Raw genomic sequence first — 26,013 nt, 5'->3', positions numbered from 1 at the left:
ATCCTATCCTGGTTATTACAAAAAACGAGATCAAGAAGGGCTTCTCCCCTGGTAGGAGTATTAACAAACTGAGTAAAAAAACAATCCTGTACTAATTCCACCATCTCAAGTTCATTTACAGAAGAGCCAGAGACTGTGTCCCACTGTATCCCAGGTAAATTAAAATCACCCATAACCACCACATCATTTTTATTACTCATAATCCTGATATCATCATATAATATTCTGCTTTCCTCTACAGCTACATTAGGTGCCCTATAACAAACCCCGACAATTAGGCCATTTGAATCCTTAGCATCAAGTTTGATCCATACAGCTTCTGAATTTTTATTTTTATCAGTGAGATCCCTTGCCTGCAAGTTTTCTTTTACGTATACTGCAACACCACCTCCCTTCTTGCCTATCCGGTCTCTACGGAACAACGTATAACCATCCATATTATATTCATCACCATCATTGTCACTCATCCATGTTTCAGTTATTCCTATAATGTCGTAATTGTCTGAAGAAATTAAAGCCTCTAAGTCATTAATTTTGTTTCTAATACTCCTAGCATTCAAATACAGACCACTAATGGTAGGCCTTTTACAGTGTCTACTTTTAATTTTTATTTGGGCTTTCCGTCTCTCCCCACATAAATTCTTAACTGACCTCCCTGCCCCCCCAGTCCCTAGTTTAAACATTCCTCAACTATTCTGCACATACGCCTCCCCAATACACTGGTTCCCCTACACTGTAAACCCGAATAAGTTACCAGAACTCAAAAAAATTGAGGCAATCGATTGCCTCAATTTTTTTAAGTTGATCAACTTAAAAGTCAAATTTTTCCAGAACATAAAAGTTTGGATTACATGGTACTTGTATCTTTTGAGAACGGTCAACTCAAATATTTGCAGTTAATATGACTTAAAGTTTCAAGTTTACAAATTTCAAAGGAATAAGTTCACAGAACTTATAAAAAATAAGTACACAACCACAACATTTTTATGTTAACAAAACTCAAATGTTTATTAGTTTGTGTTGTCATTATTTTAAATACATGTTAGTCAAATATGTTGACTACTTGATACTTAAAAACATGTGACTCAAAACTTAAAATTTTTGAGGCAATTGATTGCCTCAATTACACATGAGTATCGGTAACTTAATATGCAAAAGTCATAAACATCTGCCATTGAACAGTATTTTCCTGCTCCCTTTTAGCACATTATGTTGAAATTAAATAATTTTTTTAAAAACAAATTAAATAAATTAAAAATAATTAACAAAAACATTTATAAATTAAAATAAGTAGACCAAAAATTGATTAGTCAGGAAAACTGTCAGAGCAATGAAAAATAATGCCAAATAATAATAAATAATATAACAAAATGTGCTTTTGGCTCTCTGGCTAATATCTGAATAAGGCAACAGGGCAGCAATTTGAGTGAATTACAATGCTATTTGTTTTACATTAACCAGTATCAAACAGTGAAATTTAGGTCATCTTGCGCAGCCCACAATGTTTTAGAAATAGTATTACGAAAAACATTAAAACATACAAAACATTAGTGTTGCTTTGCATTATGTTAATGAGAACAAAGGCACGTTGTATAGTTTGGACCTATTGGCTGAACACCTGTAGAGTAATGCAATAACGTTTTGAGGCATTATTTAGATAAAAGGAGAGAACTTTGAACTAGCCTTTTATAATGCTTTACCCTGCATCCTTCTTTCAGATGAGTTCCTACATAACCAAGTCATTCTTGAGGGTCTGTAACCTGGGTGACAGTTTACCACTTTCTAGACCAAGTAAAATCTTTTGAGTAAATTCTAAAGTGTTGGTCAGGGCTTTGGGGTAGCTGAGGTGAAGTGTATAGATCAGTCCAAACATTACCAGGAAGGCTTCACCAAATCTGGGGAGACTGACCACGGCATCACTTTCAATGACGACAGAGATCTTCACAGGTTGGTAGTGAACTGGACTTGTCGTGTCATGGTCACTGATGACAGTGAAGAGGGCCACTTCAACACCATCAAGCTCCAACTCATCAGCTTCGTCCTGAATGAATGAAAAAGAGATACTAATCACAATCTAACCCAAGAAATACAACAGACGACATATAATTTCTCATTTTACCAACTCCCGTTGAGATCCAATACCTCTTTTACAAGGGAGACCTGGGTCTCACTGTAAGAGGTGAAAAACAGAAGATCCATGTTCTGCACACATAAATCAGCTAATTCACCAGAGAATCAAGTGGTGTGAGATAAACTGAAACTAAGCTAAAGGAAATACACAGGAAAATGTTTTACTAAACATCTTATCACTTTCAACAAAACACCAATTCAGTTCATTCGTAGTGAGGAGACAGAAAAGACCATACATGGAAACCGTATGGGTAGACTAAACAAAGGTAAGTCCAAACAGTGCATCAAAATACATGTTTGTACTTTGATGCACTGTTTATATACACAGTAGTATCTGTTAGATACTTAAGGACACTCACAGTGCAGGTTCTGAAAAATCCAGAGACATCCTCACGCAGATAGACAGGAAGGGCGTGGAGAACGGTAGTGCGCTTGGTGTGGATATCATGGATTTCCTATTGCCAGATAAAAACAGAATTGTATATACTGGTGAGTTTACTGAACAACAACAACAACAGTCAAATCAGAACATATGTCCACAAATAACCTGTTCACATCTTTAATACAGTCAGACAAATAGCAAACACAAAGGGACTAATAGCAAAATTCAAAAAGCTCATTTAAATCATTGAACCTGTCCAATGTTCCACTGGTTCAACCTAAATGTGTAACAATCTATTATTACCTGTTCATCGTGAATTCTTAAAATTTCAGCCAGGGCATCTGCTGTCTTCCCAGTTTTTGATGCCTTCTGTCTGAATAAGGTCATCAGTCGAGGAAGATGGCGGTCAAGTTCAGCGTAGAATGTATTGGGCAGGTTCTGATTTGTAATCCGCTGAAACTCTGCATACAACTACAGCAGAAGGACAATACAGTTCAATTTGAAGAATCTCGCACACCTTTATAAAGCAGCAAAAAGCTGCCACATGAGTAAGAATTACAATTTTCATTTTAAAGAGAGCTGATCCATATTACCTCAGACTCCATTTTTAGAGCAGGCCAGAGGTCCAAGAGCTCCTTCACTGGTGGGCAGGACATCACTATGGTTTGTCTGCGCAGGGGAAATGTGGTCTCCATCAACTTTCTAATGAGGGGCAGGTTCTTCTCAGCCTTCTTGACTTCTTCAACAATTGCTTGCCTCAACTGGTCAAGGCTTGAAGGATCCTTTCCTTGGGGAAAGTTTGGTAGGAAGTTGACTTCTGCTCGCTTGGGTCTTTTAATGTTGGAATGTGAAGGTTCATTATCAGGATTACTTCTACTTCTTTTTCCAGCATTAACAGTGACCTCCTGACATCCAGCCCGTCTCATCTTGGTCCTATAATTGCCCATCTTAAACTTGATACTATTTTTCCATCCATTCCAGCCAGTCTCAGATCCTGCTTCCTTCAAGCAGGGATGTTTGGCTACAAGAGCCTCAGCAGCTTTTGCAATCTCTTTATCATTTGGGTAAGCCTTAAAACTATACATAGTAGATGCAAGCTTTTCTAAAATGTCGTGCTTGAGGTCTCTAGTCAGCTTAAGGTGTCTGTTGCTCCTCTCATATTCGGCATTTCCATGTTGAAGTTTCAGTTCAACATCAAATGCAAATGTGGGAACTGGAAAAGGACCTTGAGGCCACCTACTGAGACGTCCTGGAGATAACACATCTGAAAGTAGATCAGTAGATGCAGTAGAGCTGGAGTCTTCTGAAAGTGAGATGTGCACAACAGCTTTTTCTGGCAATTCCTCAATGTCTGCAAGGGAAGTAAGTTTCCCGTCAAAGTCCGGATCTTCATAAAGCAAACTGAAGTCAAGGTCGATTTCCAGCTGTTCTTTTATAATCTTGATCAGTGCATCAACAGAGGCTGGTCGTGAGCTGAGTTTTAATTTTCTAGCCCGGTCTGTCTCAACAACACGAATAAGCATTGGTTGTTGGGGAGGTGCAGCTGCCATTGTACTAATGAAAAGACAAAATCAGGATGTTAAAAGGTACGATATAGAATATATTAATTGCTCAATTATACAGAGAGTGAATACAAACACAATAACTGATAAATAAAAGAACCATTCATTATTACCTGAACTCAGTTCTGTCTCACTTGAATGAACCGCTTGGGGGTCAGGAGCAGCGAGTCGTCTATCTTGTATGCCGAGAGAGGGACTGTATCGTTGAGATCAGATTGCAGGTGGATTGACAGGCTTGTGTCAGTAGTTGACAGCTCATAGGACCGCAGATGTTCAATATACCAGGACTCATAGTCACAACACAGAAAAGATACCTTGTGATTCACAAGGTAGATCTGTTTTATTTTGCTAAATTTAGACAGTCCACCACTGACTCCTACAGACAGAAACATTCCACAGACATAGTCTGTGCCATCAATGGTCACCTTTGATGTCTTGTAGATTGTGTCACTAGTTGTTTGTTCTCTAATGTGTGCTTGAGCAACCTCTGGTAGAGCTGAAACCAGAACAGAGTCAACCCTGGATGCCTGAGTTTTTGGCTTGAAAAATGATGGCGCAGCAAGATGATATGCCATCATGTGTTGGTGTCTGACTGCCATTGTCTTCAAAATATTTTTGAAGTTTTGAGTGTCACGCACCACTCTTTTGAAAAAGCGGTGCTTGGCCTCAAACCGCATGGTCCAAACGTGCAGCAGGGGCCCAAAGCACTTAACTAGAGCAGGATAATGCTCCACGTAGTGATGTTTAGGACGGAGCCTAACCTCAGGGAAAACCTCTAGCAGTGCCTGTCTATGATCACTGATTTTGCACACAAAATAGTCTAAGGTTTCATCAGTAAATGATGGGCACAATGCTAACTCTACCACCTCCTTCAGCTCCATCAAAACTGCCCATACCTTATCACCCTCTGGTACTACACTGCCAACAAGCAATGGAAGCTGTCGGAGCAGAGTGGCATTTTCATGTCCATTACCTCCAATCGTTCCTCGAGAAAGAAACATTTTGGGAAGGGGCTGAGGTCTATCTACTTTATCGGTGTGCTGATATGGGAATGATGTAATCTTGTGATTCAAATACTCCAAAGTGAAGTACTTCAGCCGGATCATCTTTTTAACACAAAGAGAAAGCTCCATGGGAACAATACCTTCCAGAAGATCATGGAGTATATCTGGAGGAAACCCCGTGATTGTGTGGAAGTAATTCAGGGACTCACGCAAAACACAGCCACCTTTAACACCAAAGTGGCTGCTCAAAGTGTCACTTTCTTGAACGGTTTGTACATGTAGGTCATGGCTGGCTTCGGTTCTCTGAGGAAACCTTCTCTCTCTGACTTCAATTACTTGAAACTGTTCAATTGAGCCCATACAGAATCTGCAAACATGGCCTGCTCTAAATGACTCTACAAAGCCACCTAATCCATGAGCAGCCAAATTGTCAGCAGAAACACAAAAGATGGTGCCTCTGACATTCTGGCCAACTCTTTCAATGAAGACACCGTCTTGTTCCAGAGTACGAACATCACGCAGCAATGGAGCAAGTACAGCCGCATATCCATACTTACGGAGGTCTGTCACTTTTACCAGTATTGCTAGCTGTATAGCATGTAATGCTGATCGGTATTTTGGTGGTACATTAGCGAGGACCCAATATACAGCGCAAAGTTTGTGAATTTTGCGTGATGTGCCAAGTGGATTGGCAATTTCAAGCTCATCAATATATAGCTGGAGTGGTAGGATGAGATCCCCTGTTGACAGTAAGTCATTTTCAAGGAAATGAGAGCCATCAGAGCATGATGCATATTGACCAGATGCAGTATTTGGTTCAGTAATCTTCTTAATAATGTCTGTGTTTTTAAACAACTCTTGAATCATTGAAAGGATAGGAACATACATGCTGGTATGTCCAGGTTGATCCAGCTGATACTCCACTGGCATTACACAAGGGTAGTTGCACTCAATAAAGGTTTTTCTGCGCTTGGTTGAACTCAACTCAGCACCTTTAGAGGTTGATGTAGACAGAACATTGCAGTCCATGACAGTGGCAACAACTTCACTCAGTGTAGGTTCTGCAATACTGTGACCGTTTCTCTGCAATACGTCACTAACTGCCTCTTTGATCAGCGGCTCAGATAAGGAGAAGATCTGATTCAAGTGTTCTACTATTTCTTGAGTAGCCGTGTTTGAGACATGGAGGATAGCCTGCATCTTTAGGAATAAGGAAGACACATTTTTTATAAGTTGATTTTTTAGACTGTCAGTGTCACACTGATCATCATTCCCCACTTCCGTGCTCTGGCCTGGGCATTCTTCATGCAAGTCACTAGCTACTTCAGAAATACTGGCTTGGAGATTATGGGGATCCTCACAGACAATATCACTTTGAAAGTCTGTTGCAAGACTTGCTTGGTGTGCTCTACTTTTATGGGAATTGAATGAAGAGTACACATTTGTGCTATACCTACAATCCTTATACGGGCATGTCACTGTTTCATGATTTTTCAAATGCTTTCTGAGATGACTGAAAAGGCCTGTTTCAGAAAAGGGTTGCTGAAATATGCATAAAGGGCATTTAAATAACACAGGCCTCTGACTCTGCTCTGCACAACTGCTAAGTTGTGCTGTATGATATCTTGACAAATGAGTACTCAGTGCATTAAGTGTCTGAAATGTACAAATGCAATCAGTGTAGAGGCATGGAAGAGGGCTGATTCGGGAATAGTGGCTGTGCTGCAGCCTATAGTGTCTAAATAACTGTATTCTGGAGGTGAAGGAAGCTGCGCACAACTTACACTGCCAGATCATGTTGGAAACAAAACAGAACTCCTTATACTTACAACTTAATATAACAGTTAAGTTATATTAATAAGTAATAAATAATAACAATAAGTGAATTACTATTAGCTCACAAAAACATGGTCATGGACTACAGCTAACACTGCTTTAAAATGGCAACCTGTTTTCCTCAAAACACTTTGTTTCATACTAGGCGACCGGGCGCCACCTCTAGAACAAGTAGTATCTAACTTTTTAAACAGCCTGCGACCCTCACTACAACAACTTAATGCTAGCTCTGCAAGCGCAAAGTTTCCTTCGGGGAGAGCAGCAAAGCACATAAAAAACACGGACCCGACATTTCTGCTATTCTTTTCGACACGCACCCGAAATACAACTAAATATTCGTATTTTAACAATAAACTGATATCAACATTGAAAACTTACTGTAAGTCCAGTGATGCTAGTTGCTGCCGTTAGGTTCAACTTTCTCCAGTCGTCCGTGTTGCCTCTTTGGTGCTGTTTCCCGCCCATACCTTTACTTCTTCTGTGTTTCGTATTTTTTCCAAATAGCGGTAAACGATCAGTGTATAATGCTCATTAGCGCCGCTTCGGAGGGTGAATCAGAGATTAACTCGGAATAAAAATTGATTCCTGCAGCTGCTCAACACTTGACAGCAAAAAAAATTAAGAGAAATATATATAGGAAATTTGATAAGATTTTGTCTTCCACTAATGCATTTAAGACTATTTGATTTTACTTATTTGGTGAAACACTTTTTTAGATTTTATTGTATTTTAGCATGTGCTACATAAATTAAGTTTATTATTAAATCCTACCTTATACTTGAAACAACAAAAATAACAGGACTTTACCATTCTTATATGTCCTAACTTAACTGTGTTACGTTGTGCTTAGGTTATGATTTTAAGTGATGCTTACTTAATATAGAAATAGTTCAATTCAATCAAAAATTATTAGTTTCATTTACTCAAAAAGGAAGAACATGTTACACGAACTTGACATATTTAAGTTAACAGAACTTTTTAAAGACTTTGAGTATACACTACTTAATCTATTTAATTACTTTGAACATTCGGGTTTACAGTGTATGGTTCAGATGCAACCCGTCCGGCTTGAACAGGTCCCACCTGTTCCAGAAGGTCTTCCAGTGCCCCATAAACCTGAACCCCTCTTTCCTACACCACCATTTTAGCCACGCATTTAATCCCCTTATCTCAGCTAATTTTGCCTGACTTGCACGTGGCACGGGAAGTATTCCAGAGAATACCACCGTGGATGTTCTGCTTCTAAGCTTATCCGCGACTTCTATAAATTTATCTTGCAGAACAGCCCTTCTGCCCTTTCCTATGTCATTGGTGCCAACATGCACCACGACCACTGGATCCACCCCGGCTGGGGCCAAAAGCCTGTCCACTCGATCTGGAAGGTCCCCTACCTGGGCACCAGGCAGGCAAGACACCGTACGGGACCCTCTATCACGGGTGCACACATAACTATCTACACCTCTTATAATTGAATCCCCAACTACCACAACCTCCCTCCTACTAGGGTTAGGTGGCTCCTTGGTGCCCAAGGGCCCACCTGCCTCCCCAGTCTCTTCCGGCTCTAAAGCTGGAAGCACCTGAAAGCGGTTAGAAACCGTTACTTCAGGTGATGCCGCCTCTGTGAACTGTTATTGTCACGCCCCAATCGTGCCGATCCTTCTGTGTCACGCCCCCCTCGTTAACCTCATGGGGATTCCCAGTGTTTTACGGCTGTTTCTGATTGTTGTCATTAGTCCATTGTATTTAGCCTGCGTTTCCGTTTGTCTCCCCAGTCCGGTCATTGTATTGTCAATGCGTTATTGCCTACCTTTATGTCTGATTAAACCTCGTGTTCCCCGTTTCCTGGCCTTTGTCTGTGCTCCAGGCGCATACATTGTGACAATTATACTGGGTTCTTAGAGTTCAATGAGACCCTAGAATAGGAATATATAACATTTTTCTTTGTTATATACATAAGATTATCTTGTAAACTTAACTAAAAGGCACATGCAGTAGATTGATTTTTGTTGACTGTGCTGTTTAGCAACTCTGCCATGTCAGGGTAAGTTTCGGTGAAAACCCGTTCAACAGTAGCCTTCTGTTCTTCGTATGAGAAAGGGTCTGTTCCAAACGATGAGTCATTTAAGATGCTTCTTAGTTCCTCATTGTAAAGGTTGGCTGCTTCAGATGCATGAGGCAGTAACACTTCTGAGACTTTTTTTGGACATCCACCTCCTGCTAGTTGATTTGGGATTCCTTTTCCTGTCATTTAAATTTTTGTGTTAATAGAATAACAAAACGTGTTTCTGAATCATGTTTTATATAGTTTAACATACCAGGGATTCTATGTTCATTCCAGGCCTCCACAACTCTTTTTATTTCAATCTTGCACAGTTGGCCTGTCAAGTTAGACACACAATATCTGCTGATGTTACAGTCCATGTCAAGGAGTTCTTGGTCAGTCAGATGGATCAGAGCTTCCTTTAAAGGGTAATTGACGTTGCTGTTTATCTCAGGCCAGAGTCGCTCAACTTTATTATTCTAGAGGAGACAGACACAAATATGAATGTGTACACTAACAGTCAAAGGTTTTTAAATAAAAAGCAATGTGAGGGCTCTGTAAACCTTTGTATAAATTATTTTTTGCTACAACAGTCATTTAAGATATTAGCAATGTCTACACTGCGTTTCTTATTGTAATGGACATAAAGTGCTATTTCTAAGTTACACCAAGCTACTGAATGGCTGTGAATGTAAAGCATAGCCTTTGTGGGAAACAGTGTTAGAATGAAGTTTCCATTTCCAACACGGACACTAATCTATTAAGACAAAATTAGAGGGGCTCATGAAACTGCCAAAATTTGTCCACAAAAGCCATGGAATTATCAATAAATATAACATTTAAAAGTACAAATAGAACATTTTTTACCTTTATTGATGTTGTTTGACAATATGGTGGTTTGTCTTGATTGTGTCTATAGGGTGCAAGGATTTCCTGTATAAAAAGTGACAAGTAGAATTCCTTGCCGTGGTCCAGGGGCGGACTGGGACAAAAATTCAGCCCTGGCACTGTAGCCACACCAGCCCACATTACCACACTGACACAGCCCCACCCACAGACACGCACATTCACTACTTATATTGGTGTACAGATGGTGAAATAATATAAGCTGTACCATATGTAATAGATATTTAAACATGTATTGTATGTGACTGGAACAAAAATAACCCGTTTATAACAAATTTATACATTTATACAGTAAAAACTAAATAAAAAAACAATCTGTGAATCTTGTAGAGTCCGTGTGCTGTCTGTTTATGCCGTTTGTCTGCTATTACTTATGATAGGAGTAACCTGTGAATGTGTATCACACACACACACACCTTTACACACAAATGGACATGAAGCACTAGCAACACTTCAGCATACTTTTATTCACAAATAACTATATATGTCATTCTCTGCAGTGTTGTTCTTTATTGCCACTGTCTATATGTTCGCTTCTCCTTGTTTCTATGTTGACATTGTACACATTGTCTGTCTGATTCTACATCTTCTCATCCATTTTAACTCTGTAACTCTGCAATTTTAATATGTTTGTATGGCTGTCTGTGATTATACTTGTTCCTCACTCTTGCCTGACTGTCATTGTGTATAGCACAAAAAGGAATAGAATATATAGCAAAAAAAATCCTTCATGATATATAGTTATTTGTGAATTAAAGTATGCTGAAGTGTTGCATCTCCATTTGTGTTTAAAGGTGTGTATGTGTGTGTGTGATACACATTCACAGGTTACTCCTATCATAAGGGTTAATTTATCGTTAATTAGAGCCACAGTGTTAAAAAGGCTCACATGAGCTTTTATTTTGAAGTGTTTCTGGCAATCAGCCAGTGATCTCATACTCATGTTGATTGTACATGGAAGTGTTTTAGTATCTTTATTTGTATACGTTTTTCTGATTCCTTAATTTGTTTAATCTAATTTGTTGTAGACCACACATACACACCAACCCACATGGATACCCCGAAGTGATTGTTAGCACTTGCATGCTCAGTACTTGTTGGAAACTTTGTGGAAAGAATAAAGAATCAAAAGAATTCTGGATTGATTGCATCTCATTGTCTCTGATCGGACATCTGTGGTGAACTAGTCCCCCACTGGCAAACCCTAACTGGTTTCTATATCAGTTTTCTATACACAGTATTAAGAAACTCTCAGCATTTGTGTCAGGGTGTGTCTCTCTCATTGCTGTCTTCCTACCTCCATGATACTTGACTCTGCTGCAGCAGCTGAGCTATCTGCACTGGGTCCAGAAACATTCTAGTTTTGAATAGATGAACACACGATTCAGTCAAGGGAGAACATAAGCAAGCCAATGTCTCATTTTACATTGTCTAACTATTGCATAGATATATTACACTATTGCCTGTAATAGAAGTCTATGTTCCACCCTACCTAAGGATTAATTACATACTGTAACCTATGCATGTATTTAATGTTTTACTTTAAAGACTAGCTATGTATTCAGAGTTCACTACAAATTCACTACTATGGCTATAGCTATAGGTTCTTTTGCATGTTAGACTATATTGCTAGTAGCATACAGCAGTCTGTATACCCTAAATCCCACGTTATCTGCTGATAATGACATTTTAAAATGTACGGGAGTTCTACGCTAAGCTTACAACTGTTAAACACAGTGTAGGTTACTGTCAAAAACTGTCAGAAGTAGCGTGAATGGTGTGAAAATTACTTAGTATATTTTAGTATAATGACTTAGAAGTATATTTTCTGTTTTCTTCTTACCTCCTCTACCGCGCTACTGTCCTCCGATGCAGCAGCCGAATTTAAACCTTTGGAGAATATTTCAGTTAATTTTATGCATTTGGCAGCGTCTGATTTTAGAGCCTTATTTTTGCTTTCTCTGAGCTTTTCGGCACCGCCTTTCCTTTTTTTACGGTCCATCTCTGACAATTAGCTTGTGTTGCACTTACTGTTTGACATTCTTGCCAGATTTTGATTACGTCCGCGTAACCTCTGATTGGGTCGGATTGGGTCGGCCCATCTTGAAACCAGCCGGTTGTCGCCGATTGGGCCAAATGCTTAACATTTATTATTATTATTACTATTATTATCATCATCATCATCATCATCATAATATTCACATCTTGCAAGAGATATAAGCTGCCTGCATGTAAAAACAATACACATTAAAAAAAAAAAAAACTGACCGGCCCACATTTAAAAAATGGTCCGGCCCTTCTGGCATTTGCCAGAATTGCCAGATGGCCAATCCGCCCCTGCTTGCCATCTCATCCTGTAACCCCTGTGATTTAACACTTTGAGGTGAACTCTGTCTCCTGGGGAGATGACTGGTTTGTCCTGGTCTGTCTTCTCTTGCCGTCTTGCTTTCCTCTTTTCCTGCTTGAAAATAACTTTGCATATTTGAGTTAGATACCCCATGTACAACTTCAACTCATAAACCTTGTTATTTATTTATTTAATGTCCGTAGCACACCCCCCTTGTGCAATGGTTAAGACCATGCGCATTCATTATCAAGGTGTCAGACACCAACAGAGACACAACCAAAAATCACAGTTGTGAAACAGACCATCAGTGTCCTTAGCGTCCCCCCTTTGTTTCCACACAGAGGCCTCATAAGGGCCCCCTCTCGTGGCTGAACTCACACCCCAAGTATGCAGCCTATGTCCAATTCAGCCTATTGCTATATTGTTCCTGTATAAATGGGCCTCACTGTTATAGAAATTCCCAAACCTTTCCAATAACAAATTCTACCCTGTATTTTTTTTTTATTGCCCACCACCACCCCCCCTCTTCGGAGGACAATTTTATTTTACATTACATTCAAGAGCAAAGAGTGTGGCCCCTCCGAACTCACCCATCCCGTGGGAAAAAAAAAAAAAACAGGGGGGGATACAGAAACAACAAGCGTAACAATAACAGACATCAATCAACATGGGGAGAGGGGGAGAAAAAGAAGAAGAAAAAAAAGGTATACAGAAATAACACTAATAATGTAGGTGGGATGGAAAAAAAATTAAGTATAGGGGAATACAGAATACAAACAACCATAAGAAACATAACACTCATCAAACAACAAAAATTATAACAACATCAGTGATAATAATAATTAATAATGTGACAAATGGGCATTATATATATGATGTAGCATACACACACTTGATCGTACCCTTATACATGTATATTTCAATTCCTATATCTGTAACATACGCTAAAAAGTAATAATAATAATGATATTGATCGCTCAACCATTCTTGTATGTATGTGCAAGTGTAGGTGTGAACTGATTTGTCATTGGATGTGCTGGCATTTGATGCCGTCAGGGGAGGTGACAGCACCCACCCCCCCAGGCCCAAGGCGAAGGCAGGAGAACCAGGCAACCGAGGCCACCAACCCGAGAGGGAGCCCGCGAAGGACTAAGGGGGCGCCAGCCCCCGCAGAGGGAGGACGGGCGGCGAGCCCCCCAGCCCCACCCGCAACCCCCCCACCGAGGCAGGCGGGTCCAGGGCCGAAGGGCCCCACCAACCGGGACCACCCCCCCCCACCCCGGCGGACGGCCCCCCACACACCGGAGGGGCCCCAGCCCCCCCAGCCCGTCCCCTGGCAGGACGGACCGCCGCCCACCGCAGCGACCCGGCACGCCTTCCCCCCAACACTGCAGGATGATCCAAGGGGGGCCCATATAAAGATCCCCCCCCCAGCGGCAGACCCCCCGCCCAGCCCAAACCGGACCCCCCAATCCGCCTAGCAGGGCCCAGAGCGTCCCAAGATTCACCGGACTGCCCGCCAGGGCCCCACCACGGCGCAGCAGAGCCAAGCACCACCCGGCCCGCGGCCCAAGAGAGGAGGCCGCCCACACCCACCAGGGCTGCCCGAACCCCCCTATGATGGATCTTCCACCTGGCGGGCCACCCCACCCGCACAGGGTCAGAGACAGAGAGTTAGGGGGGGCCCCTCAACCCCCATCCCCTCCCCGACCCATATTGGTGTGAAGTGTGCATGTATATGTGTGAGAGAGTTGTGTGTTTATGTCTACAATGCATTAAAATTAGTGGGTGCAGTTCGGTTATGAGGGCCCCACCACTGGCAGATGGCAGTCCCCCATCCCCCTCCCCGCACCCCCAAGGCCCTAATGTAATATGGACTGTGTATATGACTAACGTGCAAAAAGTGGGCGAGCAGTTGAGGCACGGGCACCCCACCACTGGCAGACAGCAGAGCCCCACCTGCCTCAACCCACCTCCTCAGCCCTAGTGTCATGTGATGTCTAACATGCAAGTAAAAATTGAGGGGCAGTGTCTCGGCGCACCTTCCCACTGCCCCTCAAGGCCCTAGTGTTGTGTGAAATGTGGTGTTGGGCCCAGGGGAGCAATAAGGGCGTACCAGGAGTGGGCCCCCCTCGGCACCCCCATCCCCAACCCCACACAGCCGGCAGGGACGGCCAACCGAGGTGTTCAGGGGTGCCACAGGCAGCCTGGCAGCAGGGAACCCCCCCCACCCCAGGCGCAGACCGGGAGAGACCCACCCCACCACGCCCGATGAGACCCCAGCTAGCAGCCAAGTACGGGACAACCCCAGACCCCCCGGCAAACGGGGAGCCGGTCCAGCCAGGTGGGGTGACCCCCGCCCACCGGCCACCCCAGGCCCCCCCCCCCCCCAGGCGAGGCAGAGGCTGCCCCCCCCCGTACCAACCCACAGTGCCTGAGGGCCCCGCACCAGAATCGCCAACGACAGACAACGACCCGCCCCCACCAGGCAACAGGCCCGGGCAGACCAGGCCCCCCAGCATGCGGGCGACCACCCACCCGGGAGCCAGAGCAGCGGCCCCAGCAGATAGAGCCCACGCCCCCAAACCCACCCACCCCAGAGGCCCCACCCCCCGATCCCCCCCCAGCGCGCCACCCACCCCGGGGGGGCAGAACCCCCCATCCCCCGCACCGCCCCCAACAGGCCAGGCCAGCGGACACCCAGAGACACTGACCATGCGCCCTCAGCCAAGAGAAACACCAGAGGACCCCAACAACCCAGCCCCCAACCCGGGACGGTGACGGCAAGGCCCCACCACCCCTGACAATTGTAATGTAATGTGTGTTTATGTCCCATTACATTAAAAAATTAATTATTGGAGTCCAACTATCTTCAAAATCGATCAAATGATTTTTCTTTCAGGCAGACATTCTCTCAATGGAAACATAATCTAAGAGTAAATTTTTGAACAGATTTATGTTTAAATTCTCTTTTGACTTCCAGTTCAGAAGGATTGTTTTCTTGGCAATGGTTAGTACTGTGAGAAGCATGCAAGATTTATTCGTGTCCATATTAGTGTCAGTGAGGTCCCCAAGCAGGCAGAGTGAGGGCGAGGGTGGGATGGGATGCCCTAGGTGTGTCGATAAGTCTTCACAAATCCTTTGCCAGAATTCGTTGACCGGTGTGCAGTACCAGAAAGCATGCAGGTAATTATCTGGTGCGTCCTTCTTACAAGTTAGGCATATGTCAGTATCTCTGATACCCATCTGGAACATCCTCTGCCCTGTGTAGTGTGTTCTGTTTAAAATTTTGTACTATAATAGCTGCAGGTTGGAGTTCTGATTCATTCAAAAGGTATTCAAGCAAATTTGCCTCCAGAAGTTAGTGTCTGGATTGATGAGTAAATCCCTTTCCCATTTGTGGGTAGGGAGTGAGAGCGTTGTATCAGATTCTGCTAGATGCACGTAAATCCTAGACAGTAGTTTTTTAATTGGAGTTATTAAGAAGTTTGCTATTTTAGGTGAAAGCTCCAGATCTAATTGCTTACGGCACCATCTATTATGTATTATTGATTTAAGTTGAAGATATTCTAAGTATTTGTTTTTCTCAATGCTATGTTTCTGCTATTTTGTCAAATGATATCATGCGATTGTCTTGGATTATATGTTCGAGGCGCTTGACTCCTTTATTATGCCAAGCCAGGAAGTTTATCACTTTTTTATTTAACAGAATGTCAGGGTTGTTCCAGATGGGTGTCAGTTTGCATGGGACCAGTGAAGTTTGGTTCATTCTAAGAAATTCCCACCAGGCTGTCAGCGATGTGCTGTTGTTGATGCTCTTAAAACGGCAATGTCGTTTAAGTACCGTATTTTTCGGACCATAACACGCACCTTTTCCTCCCCCAAAAGAGGGGAGAAAAAGTCACTGCGTCTTATGGTCCGAATATTGCTCTGCTCACATGCTTTAACCCTCTGGGGTCGAATGCATAGTTGGCGACGCAGCGTACTTCTCGCGTCTATTTCAGTTTATCTCTCGCTGAAATCTTAATGTAGAATCATGAAAAAACGCTGGCTAAATCCGTAATCTGTCTTCTTTTCAAAACGTCCATTGTCGGAAGTATTACAGTTTTTAAAATTAGGTTAAATCGGCAAAAAATTAAACTATGTCCCCTTACTTTGTTTTACCGTGTAGTACCGCTGTCACCCGAAGATCGCTATTCACATTCTAAATAGCCGAATTAGCGCGTATTCAAATCGCATTCGCATGGTAATTTGGTGAACAACGCAATGGTGAAACAATCTGTCCCCCAGTCTCTCCAGAGTCTGGGATCATCAAATTTGTGAGTAAATGGATGCCCTCTGAGGAAATCCCCATCCATTGTACCTACTCACTCTGTTCCAATTAGGGACCGTAGGCCAATTAGTGTCTTGGGGAGCTCCAGCGACAGGAGACGGTTGGCTGTCCACAGGCTGCCCCCAGGGGCTTGGGTCTGGAGAGACCACTGGTGCCTGGACTTTTTTCTTTTTTAGCGGTGACTCAATTTCATTGTCAACTCCCTCTCATGCTCTTTAGCAGAGTCCTCCTCCTTTCTGTACAAGTCAATAGCATGGATCAGCTGCTCCTCATGCATATTAATAAGCCCCACCACTTGCCTTAGCCTGCTTCTCACTGGCTTCGGGAGTGTGTCCTGCAATGCCCTCCACTACAGACCTTTGAACACAGAATCCTGCAGGTCCTGCTCTGTCTCAGTGCTCCACCGCTTTTCTTGGGTTTGCAGATAGGCAGCTGGGCTCTCCCCCTCCTTTACGGGCTCCACCTTCATTTCAGCCACACTCAGTCACGGAGGTTAGCATTTAACCATCAAAGTGACATGCATCATTCACAGGAGTCCCTGTCACCACTGCCAGGCCACTGCTTCTCAGCAGTCTCTCCATTCTGTCTGCATCCGAAACACGAGCCAGAACCGCCTTATGTCCCCTATCGGCAGGAGCTGCGCCATAGTTTCCTCCTCAAATACTCTCATCCACTTTCCAACCCCGTCTGCCAGGACTGGGAGTCTGAAGAGCAGGCCCTCCAGATCCTGTCCTGCCCAGGCACATACTATGTCTGAGCTCCTTTCACCACCAGGGGGAGCATCGGCGTGTCCCTCACAGCCCTCCTGCTTCCCATTGTTCTATGATCTGCATTATCCTCCTCTACTCCTTCCTCACTCTTAGTTTCTATCTCCTTCTGCTGAAACTGACTCCATCCTTTAGATGGAGGGTTAGGGGTGTCCAGCAGGTGCATCAGCCCTTCTGCATTACTACCACTTGCTCTGTACCCCACCTTTTTAGCACTCCCTTTTTTCTCAGACCCACATACCTGGCCTTCTGTTATTAGCTCACTCCCTCGCAGTCCTTTCTCCACGGCCTGCCCCCGCATGGCGCTCACTTCCCTGTACCCATCTAAACAACTTCTCATTTCTTTCTGTTCCCTACTTGCTTCATCCTTCTGTTTCTTCCCATCTGGACTTTACCTTGCCCACTGTTACTGGAAACTGACCCTTTCTCACTGCGTTCTGCTCCGTTCTCCAGGCCTCTCCCTTTGCCTTAACCTCAGACCCTCCAATTCCTTACTACTTTTCTTTTTACTCCTCTCTGTGTTCTTATTAGCCTTATGATACTTTATCAGAGTCTCCATCTCCTCACACGCCGCCACATCCCATGTGCCCCCTTAGGCCACCTATTTCCCAGCACCTTTGTTCTATTGTCACACTTTTTGGACACCCTCTCTATCTTTTTTCTCGGTGCAGGGGATTCTCCCTGCCTAGCTGTCTCGGTGCTTCTCACTGGGAGGGGGGGTTACATTCTTACATTCCATGCACCTCACGCTCACCGGGGCTCTTTTCCCCTCAGGTATAAAGGCTACCAAGATTTTCTTCACGGTCAACCCCTGGACTATTATTATTATTATTTAAAATATGGGTGCTCTCCCACTTCAACTTCACTACCTCCATTAATAACTCTAGATTATTTTGTTTTGTTTTCTACTTGCTCCCTCTCCTGGACGAAACCTAACTTTGTTTTTCAACGTTTTATGTGCTCCTGCTCTCTCACAAAATGTGTTTTAATATCCTTAGTCTCCTGTAATATCCTTATCTCATTTTCACTTCTCTCAGGCACCTGTGCCATAAATCTATGTATGACTCCTCAGATCTCCAGCCCGGTCAAAACTTTCACTAATTATATTTCTTCCCTTGCGTTCTAAATCCTATACTGTACTCCCCAATCACAACACGTTACCATTGCCTTAAGTTTAAGATTTGTCCAAATTTTACAGTAACCTACCCACACTTATACTACAGAGAATGTTTTTGCATTAAAGCTCACAAATACTTCCTTCTGCGTCCCTATCAATTCACCTCCTACTAATTTAGACTCCATACAATTTTTTTTACTGAAACAACTATTTCTGCACATTTAATGCTCAACCAATCTGCTAATTGTACACACTCTTCCGCTGTCTTGGCCCAAAACCATGTATGTCCGCTTTCTTCACTGGCTCATAAATTTTCCCCATTAAACTAAACGTACTCTGGGACCTTTTCCTCCTACAGTATTCTTTTTAACACAATCAGTCCGATCCAGCAGACCTTCTTCTCTCAACATGATACCCGCAGTTTTTACTATGCAGGCCTTCTCTGGCCTTATCTATTTCAAAATTATCTTTGCCTAAAACAATGCATTGCTTTACAATGTAACAGTACTTTTGCCTCACAACTTAAAACAGACAGACCCCCTCTCTCTAGGGAAAACTTCTAGGTTGGAAGAAAAACACAACACCTCAAAACACAATACCTCAAAAACACAATACTTCTGCTCCACAAAAATGAATGGACCCCTCTCTTTACAGGGTAACAACAAATAGACCCCCTGTCTCTAGGGGAATACAACTTTTACTTCACAATACAGACCCCCCTGCCTCTAGGGTAGTGTCTCTAAACAACTTATTAACGCACAGGCCTCCCATGCCTCACAACAGTAACTCAAAAACCTTTAGCTTAGACAATTCCCTCTCTCAGGCAGTTACCTTTAAATCACTATTGACCCTCCAAGGCCATTTTGCCTTGAGACAATATCCCAAACCCTCAGATTAAATTGTCCCCTCTTTTAGAGCGTTTTTCTCTGGGGCAATATCCACACGTGACCCTTCCTTTTGGGATTTCTCTCTCACCACACACACACTGGGCCCACTGAATACTACACAAGTGGTATTTTCCTCCCTCCAGTTCTTTTCTGGTCGGCGAGTACCCTTACCGGCAAGTCCTGCTTGGCGGCTTCCCCAAGACACCCCCATCTCCTTTTCCCTGTTCTATTTCCCTATCTTTTTATGCAATAATGAAAACCCTTTCTTACCTACCCTTAAGGCATCCCCTTCAGTGCAGGCAGGTGTGCTCCGGTTCCTCCACCAGGTGATCGCCTCCCAGGGTCTCTTCTCCGATCCTGTTTGTGACGCCAAATTATGTTGTGATTTTTTCCTTCCCCGCCAATCAGGAGTCAGGAGCCGCTTGTGTAGATATTCAGATTCAGCCTTTATTGCAACAATGTAGTTACAACCAAGGCCGGACGCTTACAAGTGTGTCCAATACTGTTTTACACCAATTTTTATACATTTTCTTATTGTGTAACAATACCTCGTCACTTAAGCATCCTCATTCCCTCAACCATTCACCATCGTTGTTTTCTCCCTTAATCCACAACCCTATATGATAAGTTTGTCAATCATCTCTTTTACTGTTTCGTGCCTCGGCTGAACATAAGGGTGACGTGACCATCTCTACTCAGTTACAGTATTCTGAATACCCAGCCGTGAACTTTTGGTGAACTCAGGCGAATACCTTCCTTCAGTAGCAAACCTTAGCAGCTTCTGCTTGTTGCAGATTGTCTGGCTAGGGGGTTAATAAGATATTTGTTCTTCAACATAGTGGTAAGCTGCAGCACTAATAAAGTACATATTCATAGATTAAAGGCTAACAAAATAGCTAACAGATACAGAAACTTCTAAGTCAACACATGGTGCTCATTCATACTTGTTCTTCGTCACATTGTGCACAGCAGTAAATGGTCTGCATTCTCTAAAGATTACAAGGTCACTCTTTACACGGTTTACATCAGCTTCTTAAAAGAGTCCTAATGATTACATTCTCTATGCGTGCTAAATAATATTCCATATATTTCCCCCCTTTGGGACTCACATGAATCCCACAGACAATCCTGTCCATCCAGCCTAGGAAGGATGGCAAAAACCCTGAGCTTCAGGGAAAGTCCATATCATACACTTCTTCATTACGCTAATCGTTCCAGTTGTCAAAGTAGGCAGCTGCACCCCAGCAGGTCCTTCATGATCTACGCATGGCAGGAACGGCTTGACTTCAACGTGGGCAGGACCTTGTCAATGACGTCTGTGTCGCCAGGTGGTTCCATGTTGGTCCAGGAACTTGCTGCTCTGAATGGTCCTCCCACCACCTTCGACATAGCAGCTATTGTCGCCTGTAGGACAGCGTGCTGCTCACTAGGGTACGCAGTAAAGGAACTACAAAGCGATAGATTAGTAACAGAGCAAGGATAATCACAGCTGCTATGAAAAGCGCCTTCATAATGGCTTGCTGCCAACTTCCCCACATATTATACCACCAGTCAAACATTCCTCCATGCTGACCTGCATCTCTTGCCATCTCATCCTGTAACCCCTGTGATTTAACACTTTGAGGTGAACTCTGTCTCCTGGGGAGATGACTGGTTTGTCCTGGTCTGTCTTCTCTTGCCGTCTTGCTTTCCTCTTTTCCTGCTTGAAAATAACTTTGCATATTTGAGTTAGATACCCCATGTACAACTTCAACTCATAAACCTTGTTATTTATTTATTTATTGTCCGTAGCACACCCCCCTGGCGCGATGGTTAAGACCATGCGCATTCATTATCAAGGTGTCAGACACCGACAGAGACACAACCAAAAATCACAGTTGTGAAACAGACCATCAGTGTCCTTAGCGTCCCCCCTTTGTTTCCACACAGAGGCCTCATAAGGGCCCCCTCCCGTGGCTGAACTCACACCCCAAGTATTTTATTTATTTTATTATTTATTTATTATTTTAATTATAATATATAATATTATTTTATATTTTTATTTACTTCCTCAAAAGAAGGAGAGGGAGGGGGGGGGACAAAGGAGAAGAAGGGGGAAAGAGAGAGAGGGAGAGAGGGGGGAAAAAAAGGAGAAAAGAAAAAACAAAACAGATAATCTGCTTCCATGTCTGCTGAAAAGAGAAAGACAACATACAACATCTATACTAATCACAACGACCATCAAACGTTAAATGTTGTTGAACAGCACACACAACCAGCATTACTACACATGCCCAGAAGCAACAGCCGATCAAGACAGTGTGTGTCCGTGAGCACGTGTCCGTGAGCACCTGTGTGCACACCTGTGTGTGTCAGCGCGCTGGTGTTCCTAAGGTTTCTCCATGTAAATGCCTAGTAGTGTGTGTGGGGAGCCACAGCCCCGCCCACCCAGGACATGAAGCCGACACGGAGGAGACCCGGGCCCCAGACATCCAGAGGCCCCCCAGGGCACGGCAACCCCAGGAGGACCACTGCAGGGACAATTGCAGCCCCCACCCAGAAAACGCCAGAGGAGCACTCCGGAGGGGGCCCATCCGGCAGCCACATCGCAGGAGCCCCAGGGGGCCGTGGCGACAAGCACGCAGGCTTCGTCGGCCGGTCTGCCACACCAGGGCAGACCGGACCCCGGGCCCAGAGGTCCAAGGGCCCCCCCACCCCCCAGCCGGGGCCCGACAGAGCCGGAACGACCAGGTCCCGCCAGGCAGCTGCTGAGAGTGAGCCAGCACACACCAGAGCATCCTGCCCCGGACATCGAGAACCACCAACGCATCGGCAGCCGGGGGCCTCATCCACCGGCAGGGAGTGTGGTGGGGGGCAATAGAACCTGTGATGTTATTTCAGGTGGAGTCTAAGACCCAACCTGACACATGCGTATAGACAAACAGGCATACACATACACAAGCATACGTTTCCACCCTCATGCACACATAAACAAATATTCAACCATTCGCCCAACATGAAGACACACAGAAATGAACGCCGTACACATATATACTCTATACTCCGAGATCCAGGCACCACCACCCCCAGAGGGGCAATCCGCCACCAGACCCCGGAGATGGATCCCTTTTTTCCTCTGGCGTGGGGACAAGAAGACCACCCTGGACCCCGCAGCAGCCGAGAAGCCCACCAGCCCAGACCCCGACCGGACGGCTAGCTCTTCTCAGCCCCTGGCTCCAGATGGCAAACAGAGAACGGGGGTGTGAAAAGACCCCATGCTTTCCTCCGCCCGCTCAGATATGGTGTTGGCGCATGTTGTTCTAAAGTGCTTTAAAACAGGGGAAGGGCATGGTGCTAACCACCCTCTGCCAATCAGCAGCTGGTGTCAGCTCGGCCCCTCCCCAGAACCCTCAGTGTCTATGTGCAACTTAAAATTGAGAAGTGGGCACTGGCACCAGAGGTAAGGCTGAATGAACAGACTGCCCTCTGGACGCCATTCCGTGTGCCCACCCCCAAGGCCCTAAATGTATGTGTCATGAGAGAGTAAGTAATGAGAGTGTCTAAGTTGTGATGTGTGATTGAAACACAGGTGGTCACGGGGGGACAGAGGAGGAATACACCCCCTGCATCCCAGCGACGCACCTGCACCTCAAAGCCCTACATGTGTGTTGGGGTGACGGAGCGGGAGGAGGGAAGCATTTAGGGATGGGGAGGAAAGGATCGGGGGGGGAGTGATATGTTACCATGGTCTTGTACGGGTGAGAAGTCTAGCTGTGGAATTTTGGATATGTTGTAGTCTGTTTAATGATTTTGCTGGCAGACTAATAAGCACTGCATTACAGTAATCGAGTCTGGAGGTTATGAAGGCATGAATGAGGGTTTCAGCAGTAGCAAAGTTGAGTGAGGGGCATAGTTTGGAGATGGTTTTTAGATGGAAATAATCCGTTCTGGAGACACGTTTTATATGGGAATCAAAAGACAGTGAAGAATCAAAGATGACACCTAGGTTATTAACTTCAGAGGTAGTAGTGGTGAACTAGCCAGGTGTGGAAAACTGTGACTGATTTATCTTCTTCAGCAGTATTGGTGTGGCAATAAGAATGGCTTCAGTCTTATGGTTGAGTTTGAGAAAGTTGTGTGTCATCCATTTACTAATGTCGTTGAGGCAAGTGACCAGATTCGAGGGAGAGAGTGAATGGGAGGGCTTGAGGTGAATGTAAATTTGTGTGTCATCAGCATAGCAATGGAAATTTAAGCCGTAATGACGGAGAATGTGACCAAGAGGGAAGAGGTAGATGATGAAGAGCAGGGGGCCAAGGACAGAACCTTGAGGGACACCATGTGAGAGGGCGGCACTAGGGGACCTGAAATCACCAATAGATACAAACTGTTCCCTACCCGTGAGATATGATGTAAACAAGGAAGTGCAGTACCTGTAATGCCCAACAGTGTTTCCAGCCGGGTGAGCAGTGTGTTGTGGCAGACCGTGTCAAAAGCAGCTGTGAGGTCTAAAAGCAGGAGAATACTGACATGGCCCGAGTCAGCAGCAATTAGCAGGTCATTTAGGACCTTGACCAGGGCCGTCTCAGTGCTGTGCTTTGTCCTGATCCCAGACTGAATCTCCTCCCATAGGCTGCAAGAGGTCAGGTGATATTGAAGCTGCGTGGCTACGGTGTGCTCAAGAAGTTTGGAAATAAAAGGCATGTTGGAAATGGGACGATCAGTTTTTAAAATCATCAGTGGCTGCTCCAGCTTTTTTCAGAACTGTAGTGATAGCTGCAGTTTTGAGAGAACAGGGGACCAAGCCTGTGCAAAGAGATGTGTTTATGATATGGACAAGAATAAGACAGAGAGCCGGCAGGCAGATTTTAACTAGTGGGGTGGGCATGGAGTCCATGAGGCAGGTAGTGGGCCTAGCCTTAGTGACAAGATCATGGACAATATGCTCATCAATAGCTGAGAAAGAAGAAAGAGACTGAGCCGATGTTTTAGGCGAAGTGGAGACGTCACCCAAGGTGGTAGTGGGGAGTAATTTAAGCTGCCTATAGATGGTGCTAATTTTGTTTTGCAAGATGTTAAGAAACTCACAGCAGAGACCTGTTGAAGGGGTGAGTAGAAAGGGTTTAGTTGGCTGGAGTAACTTATTGACTGTGGAGAACAGGGCTCTGGGGTTTCTCTGACCTCTGGTGATAAGTGTGGAGTACAGGGATTTAGCCTCATTAAGAGACTCCTTGTAGGCCAAGACATGATCTTTAAATGCCTGAGTGTAGACAGTCAACCCAGTGTTTTTGCTGAGACGCTCAAGCTGATGGCCAGCTCAGGTGTAAACCAAGGAGCAGTACGTAGGAAGGAGACAGTGCGTGTTTTAAGGGGGACAAGTAAATTTAAAGTGCTAGATAGGTGAGAGTTGTAGAGTAATACCAGTTCATTAGGGCATGAGTTAAATGGTTCATCTTTGAACTGGAATTGCAATGAGCATATTAGCTCAGCTGTGTCAATATTCTTGGTGTTTATGTACATGATGGAGCATGGGGGGCGAAGACGGCACTGAGGCTCAGGAACAGCAACTTTGAACAGGATAGCCACGTGGTCAGAGACAGAGAGATCTTTTGGAAGAAGATCAGATGGAGATATACCACTGGTGCAAACAAGATCTAGAATGTGACCTTTTGAGTGTGTGGGAAAATTTACATGCTGGGTAATATCAAAGCAGCTTAACATATCAAGAAAATTGTTAGCAAAATTGCAATTGTTTGAGTCGATAAACTTAGCAAGGCAGACTCAGTGAAGTAATCGAGAGGGCTCACACAAACGCTATAGAACAGACAAGGGCAAGCACACCGGTGTTCTGTCGAGTTGAGCTACTTTGTCGAGGTAAGCTATGGTTAGGGCTATCGATTAGCACTACGGTAGCTTACCTCGACAAAGTAGCTCAGCTCGACAGAACACCTGTTAAACATGCTTATGGGACATACCAGATCAGATCTGGACTACCTGGCTGCTGGCCCGCTAACCTGTTTACCAGTGCAGTAGCAGCCCAGATGTGTCAGGTCTGCCTAGGGGTCTACCGGAGCTAATTATCGACTAACTATACTACAACCTGTGGATTTACTATTTATCCCTGTCTCTTCAGGAGTGAACTGTGAGTATATTGTCCGTCAACACTTGCCATGGTCTGCCGGTGTTCTGTCGAGTTGAACTACTTTGTCGAGTTAGGCTACCGTAGTGGTAATCGATATCCCTAACTCTAAATCTTACCCTAACCCTAACCATAACCCCCCAAAAACCACTAAAACCCTTACCCTAACCCAAACCCCTAAAACCTAACCCTAACCCCCAGACGGTGGAACTGCACATGCGCAAAAAGGCTCGATAGTACGTCTCAATAGGTAGCTCAACTCGTCAGAACACTGGCAGATGGCTGCTTATGCGCTGCGTGCTTGCGCAAGCATCACGGCTCACTCCGTGACAGTGGGTTTGGCGTAAAAAGAAGAATGGCTATAATGAACCTTATCCCAAATGCAAAATATGGAAGAGGTTCTGTGATGTTGTGGGGCTGTTTTTCCTCCAAAGGCCCAGGAAACTTTTTTAGGGCACATGGCATTATGGACTCCATGAAATACCAGGACATTTTAAATCAAAATCTGGCTGCCTCTGCCAGGAAACAAAAACTAGGCTGTCATTGGATCTTCCAGCCGGACAGTGATCCTAAACACATGTCC

At 44.3% G+C, this 26,013-nt stretch overlaps 1 protein-coding gene across 1 annotated transcript; it reads right to left on the bottom strand.

Moving 5' to 3' along the window:
* Positions 1-1,086: 1,086 nt before the first annotated feature.
* Positions 1,087-12,114, bottom strand: LOC111838687 (uncharacterized). Its single transcript, XM_072705925.1, has 8 exons — positions 11,159-12,114; positions 9,823-9,888; positions 7,293-9,434; positions 3,753-4,270; positions 3,106-3,299; positions 2,816-2,983; positions 2,490-2,585; positions 1,087-2,041 (listed from the first exon to the last, which is right to left on the bottom strand). The coding sequence occupies exons 4-8, from the start codon at positions 4,060-4,062 to the stop codon at positions 1,727-1,729; spliced, it is 1,083 nt and encodes a 360-aa protein (XP_072562026.1). The 5' UTR covers positions 4,063-4,270; positions 7,293-9,434; positions 9,823-9,888; positions 11,159-12,114; the 3' UTR covers positions 1,087-1,726.
* Between the last annotated feature and the right edge of the window lie 13,899 nt (positions 12,115-26,013).

This window comes from Paramormyrops kingsleyae, chromosome 23 (genome assembly GCF_048594095.1).
Source record: "Paramormyrops kingsleyae isolate MSU_618 chromosome 23, PKINGS_0.4, whole genome shotgun sequence".
Classification (NCBI taxonomy): domain Eukaryota; kingdom Metazoa; phylum Chordata; class Actinopteri; order Osteoglossiformes; family Mormyridae; genus Paramormyrops; species Paramormyrops kingsleyae.
Note: the sequence above shows the minus strand (reverse complement) of the source record. Positions and strands in the feature narration are given on the sequence as shown.